Here is a 5,789-nt window from a genome sequence, read left to right as displayed (position 1 = left end):
CATCTTCCTTTGACTTAGTTTGTGTTATGATTCGTGTTGCGGTATGAATAAAGACTATGAATAAAATGTCAATGCATTTACCTCAGTTTTTGCACTGAGAGGCCTGTGTAAAGATCCAAGTTTTAATAAAGAGCAATTACTCGTCTTTATTCATATCGTTAATTGTAAGAGTCACTGTCCGAAAATGTCTCCCTTCGAGCCAGCAGTGTCAAGAAGGAAACGTCGTCTCAGATTGGCAGTATGTCGTGCGATCAACCTCATTTTCAGGGATTTTAAATCAGGACGTGTTTAAGCTGCAACTAATTTTTATGTGAATTTCATGATCATGCGATGTTGTCACCATTTTTACTCTACCCCCGAAATGTTGTCACGGTAAACCGCTTTTTGGATTTTGCCCATCTATAGTACTTGTGAGAAATGTAGGTAAATTTGTCTAAGCTCGAACTAAATGAAAGGTTTTGATAAAACCTGGTGAGTCATGCCTGGAGTACATTTATTTAGTGGAGCGGTGTGACTATGATTGCGACAATGAAGAGTATGAATAGACGGAGCCAAGATTTACAGAAAGGCGATAGATTTACAGACACTAGGGCAAGTCATGAACCAAACTTAATTAGAAAATGAATTTCTGATCAAAGGGTTTTCCCGATCAATTTCAAATAGTCTTGAAGATATTCAAAGGGAGCGTTTTAAGGTTGGGGTAACATACTGCAAGCACTTTTGACAAGCAGCGATCCTCTGAACTAATGCTTACTTCACACCATTTACATGCATGTCGCGCAGATTTTCAAAAGTATATTTCAATGCCGTTTTCGGCTTTCATGGTCGGTCAATCAGAGATAGGCCCATTGACCCTGTTTGCAATTGACCACAAGTGAACGCAAGTGGCCACAGAATATCCGAACAGCTATAGGCAGTGGCGGGAATGACGTGAATTACAATAACAACGCTTTAACTGGCGGTTGGCACGCGATATTTTTAGATTTTTGTTACAAGTTTTCTCTTTTATGGATGGATATATTATTTTGCGTTCCAGATCCTAACGATCGCTTTTTTTATATATTTTTGCCGAAAATAGACAATATTCAGAAAATTCTAAACCGAGGCCTTTTAGGACATTAATTAAATGGAATGTATTTTCAGAAAAAAACGAATCGTTAACACCTACACGCACCATGCATCGATGTGTGAGTCCAAATCCGAAACGGATATGTCGCATCGTGAAGTCTGTAGGATTGTTCAAAACTCAAATTATGACCTCTAATCAAAAGCTAACTGCACTTGAAACTTGATAGACACCCAGCGTCTGGTCTCACTTGAATGCACAAACAACAAGTTCATTGACGAGACAGGTCACAGAGACGCTCTCGTGGAAAGAAAAAATGAAGCATATTCCTCGAGCGGGTTCGAACTCGGAACCCTCACAACTTGATCCTTGCCGTCTTACCCACTATGCCATGAAGCCGTTGTGGTAGATGATCATATTTTGCATGGCGGACGGGCGTTAGTGTTTCGTACTTGACCGTTAGGGTTTTAATACATGCATAGAACATTTTGTTTGCAACATGTGCATGTGCATGTGTTACATCAAGAAGGATATTGGTTTCCACATGGATAAAGTATCGATGTTTCCTTTGAAGCCGTCGTAGCTTTTTCTCCGTTTCCTCCCTGTCAATCCGTTCATTTACTATAACATTCCTCTTCTGCAGGTAATCACCAACCATGGAGTTCAAACTGACCGTGGAACAGATGTTCAAGAAGATTTCGGAGGCACCAGCGGACAAGTGCAAGTCCCTGGTCAAGAGATATCTGACTGCTGATGTCTACAACCAGCTCAAGGACAAGAAGACCAAGCTGGGTGGCACATTGGCTCACTGCATCAACACTGGTAAGTAATCTCACAAGTGCAAGTCCCTGGTCAAGAAATAACTGACTTGCTGATGTCTACAACCAGCTCAAGGACAAGAAGACCAAGCTGGGTGGCACATTGGCTCACTGCATCAACACTGGTAAGTAGCCCACTAATCTCACAAGTGCAAGTCCCTGGTCAAGAGATACCTGACTGCTGATGTCTACAACCAGCTCAAGGACAGACGACCAAGGCGGGAGGCACAGTTGCTCACTGCATCAACACTGGTAAGTGGCCCAGTGAAAACGACCGCATTGCAGTTTACCTGTGAAGTCAGGCAAACCGTATTTTTGGAGGCAAGTCACTACCTTTACCTACCGTGGTCCATGGTGCTACATGTTATTGTAACCTTGTTCACATTTGCTTTTGTCTACTTCAGGTGCTGAGAACCTTGACAGCAGTGTCGGCTGCATGGCCTGCGATCCCGAGGGCTACGAAGTCTTCGCTCCTCTTCTGGACAATGTGATCAAGGACTACCACAAGTTCCCCATGGACAAGCCTATCAAGCATCCCGCTCCCGCTTTCGGTAACCTGAATGATCTTCCATTCGGTGACCTCGACCCAACAGGGGACATGATAGTCTCTACCAGAGTGCGCGTCGGTCGCAGCGCCGCAGGATTCGCCTACCCACCACTCATTGCCACCGCCGTGAGTATAATGCATAGCCGCCACGCAGACAAGGTCCTTTCGTCGCAGATAGCAGCGGTTTCATCACTCGTTCGCAAGGCACTTTGGTTAAACAAAAATGTGGCCTGATGATCAAATTACCAACAGGAGAGTAGTAATCGCCGGACTTGCAATTGAATACTGAGCTATCAAGTGGGCGAAGTTGGCAGCCTTAGCACTGCCACACGCAACCATTCATCAGCTTACAAGCGTCTCTGACAACATGATAATTCATTCCCTGCTTGGCATTGGTTGCTAATACCTAGGGCCGGCGATATCCATTCTGTATGCAACTGACGGTCACCTTAGAATGAAGAGGTTAGTCTGATAATGTACTTAATCTGTTCATTGTATCTACACTTCGGAACGAACCTATGTCAGAAAGACGAAGGCCCTGAATGTCCACAATCCCCACACTGATATGTGAACCTGCTACTCCGACCATGAGGCCTTTCATAGATTAATAATAACCCTCACCCATTTCAGGACCGTAAAGCCATTGAGACGAAAGCCCTGTCAGCATTCGCCACACTGACGGGTGACTTCAAGGGAACATACTACTCATTGGAGACTATGACACCTGCTGATGAGAAACAGTTGATCGAAGACCACTTTTTGTTCAAGAATGACGACAGGTTAGAACAAAACGTAAATTAACTCTCGTCTAAGAGGACTTACGCGGGCAATGGAGAACAATTTATAACCACGCACTACTCCGGCATTGGCGTCAGCACCAGAACAAGCCACGGTTTGTCCGCGATGATGTGATACTTCTCTATCTGCTTTTACCATCACGTTAGCATATCGTTGAATCATTTTAGAGGTAGTTGATCAGTTTCCCTTTATTAAGGTGCATTGCACTTTTCCCATAGATTCAACGAGCAAGCTGGCGTGTACAGGGACTGGCCCAAGAGCCGTGGTATCTTCCACAACCCCAAGAAGAACTTCCTTGTCTGGCTGAATGAAGAGGACAACCTAAGGATCATCTCGATGCAGATGGGAGGCAACCTGGGAGAGGTCTACAAAAGGCTTGTCGAGGTAACATAAAGCAGCAGTGTATTGTGTGCAGCAATACACGTAACCCTTGGGCGGATCTGGTAACCTCGCAGTATTTCTAAGTGGTTGTCTTGAGATCTTCACGCATTTCTAAGCCAAACACATTCATCTTGCCTTGTTGCAATTCATCTTACTATGAAAAGGGCAAAGCTCTGGTTTGTCTTAAGGAAATTAGAATGTCACATGACATTGCAAGACGTTCCATCATATTCTATCTAAGTAAATTGACGTGAACTGAAAAAAATCTTAATTCCGACTTCCTCAACAGGGTATCAACCACATGGAGAAAGCGATCCCGTTTGCCCACAGTGACAGGTTTGGCTACCTGACCTTCTGCCCAACCAACCTGGGCACCACCATGAGAGCCTCGGTCCACGCCAGGATTCCAGAACTTGCCAAGAACCCGGACAAAATGAATGCCATATGTGCACAGTACAGCATTCAGCCACGTGGTGAGTACATTCGTCGGTTGCTTTTCGTCCTCAAGAGTTCTGCCCAGAGTAAAGAACTCTCGAAATGGAATAAAATGGGCGTTTGTATCGCTGGAGAAAGGCTAAACAAACACGTCAATGTAGAACCAATTGTCTCCAGACTCTAAGAGGGTTAGACACTGGCCATGAGCCACGAGGCACGAGGCACGAGCCACGAGTATACATTTAAAGTGGTCATTAAGAACTGAAAAATTGTTTACTATCAAAATGCAATAATCAATTACTATCAAAACAATGTTTTTTCGATTTCTAAAGACACAGAAAAAAACATTATGCGCGGTGTATGTATCACTTTGTGCTCGACATGCATAGCGAATCGCGCTGGCTACTTTTGCAGTTGTTCAGGGAAATAGAAGAGGTGACAGCTAACTACGTTAGCTTTTATTCATATCACTCAGCGTCTCTTCTTCTTCTGTCTTGAACAGCGGGTTTGCACAGGGTTTTCGTTTCGGAGAGCTCCTAGTTTAGACGCCGTTGTATGGTCGGTGCGCTCCGACTTTGGTCCGGTTTTATTTCAGAGTACTATGTCCTGGTTCCCTCTTATTTACTATGCTTTTTGCTCACAACATTCATGTTAGACTGTTCGTACTACTTGATGGAACATTGGTTTCAGCCACTCTCGACCATCATTATAAATGTTAAGAGTGGGGATGAGCCACGCCGCGCGAGCGATCGTCATTTCAATATCATCTTTGCAACATCTATCGTTTCAGGTATCCACGGCGAGCACACAGAGAGTGTGGGCGGAGTCTACGATCTGAGCAACAAGAGACGTCTGGGTCTGACCGAGATCGAGGCTGCCACTGAAATGGCCAATGGGGTCAAGGCCATCTTGGCAGAGGAGAGGAAACTCAGCGGGAAGTAAACAACTACAGAGGAACTGTTTGAAGTCACATTTCCACCTGTAGCGAGACTCGTTTTCATAAAAATCATCGCCAACAGTAAAGAGAGTTATGAATGATAATTAACGTTTATTGGTTGTCACGAGAACCATCATACTATTGGATATTCGAACAAAATGGAAAGTCAATTTACGAGCAAATGCCAACAACGTCATTAAATGTAGCTGACAATATTAACTTTATCCTCAGCAGTGTTGTGTAAATAAAATCTACACACTTCTACGGAGTATTGGAACAAACGTCAACAACTCTCATATAAACTCCTCTTCCGTACTGGTATTGTGTGTTTTGTTTTGATCCCGGCCATACATGTTGTATCCCACATTTGATTCAGAATCATATTGCACGTATTTATTTCTGTATCTTTTAGTTTGGCTTTAAAAATGACCTGTGCGCAGCATTTCCTTTTCACATACACCGGGGCAACTAGACATTTCAAGACTTAATGGGCATGTGTAGTTATGGAAGAGCTTGTTGACAACATGCTGGTCGGGAAAGAGCGGACTTGGTTTGTTGAAGAGTGCCGACTTGGCCATGTTGTGGGAATGATAAGAACTGATCCTACGGCACCAGCACCTTTCTTTTGTGGAAATGATAAGAACTAATCCTACGGCACCAGCACCTTTCTTTCTGAAGATAAGGTCAGTTGTGGTTTCTGGGTCCTGTTATTTGATACGAAGGAAATAAAGTTCGACCTTAGTTAACGATTGCTTGCTGTTCTTACTTTCAGTATTGAATCGGCCATTCTGAACCATCAGAGTTACT

The 5,789-nt window shown here is 43.8% G+C and overlaps 1 protein-coding gene across 2 annotated transcripts; it reads left to right on the top strand.

Annotated features, from left to right (window-relative positions):
• The first annotated feature begins 1,900 nt into the window (after positions 1-1,900).
• Positions 1,901-5,728, top strand: LOC135503102 (arginine kinase-like). 2 transcript variants are annotated; one of them, XM_064796438.1, is made up of 6 exons: positions 1,901-2,009; positions 2,289-2,557; positions 3,062-3,210; positions 3,448-3,613; positions 3,900-4,083; positions 4,836-5,728. In XM_064796438.1, the coding sequence occupies exons 2-6, from the start codon at positions 2,321-2,323 to the stop codon at positions 4,985-4,987; spliced, it is 888 nt and encodes a 295-aa protein (XP_064652508.1). In that variant the 5' UTR covers positions 1,901-2,009; positions 2,289-2,320; the 3' UTR covers positions 4,988-5,728. The 2 variants fall into 2 exon arrangements, with proteins under 2 accessions (XP_064652508.1, XP_064652509.1); XM_064796439.1 differs by lacking the exon at positions 1,901-2,009 and adding an exon at positions 2,113-2,136.
• The last annotated feature ends 61 nt before the right edge of the window (positions 5,729-5,789 follow it).

Source organism: Lineus longissimus, chromosome 19 (assembly GCF_910592395.1).
Source record: "Lineus longissimus chromosome 19, tnLinLong1.2, whole genome shotgun sequence".
NCBI classification, from domain to species: Eukaryota; Metazoa; Nemertea; class Pilidiophora; order Heteronemertea; family Lineidae; genus Lineus; species Lineus longissimus.
This window is presented reverse-complemented; position numbering and strand designations above follow the sequence as displayed.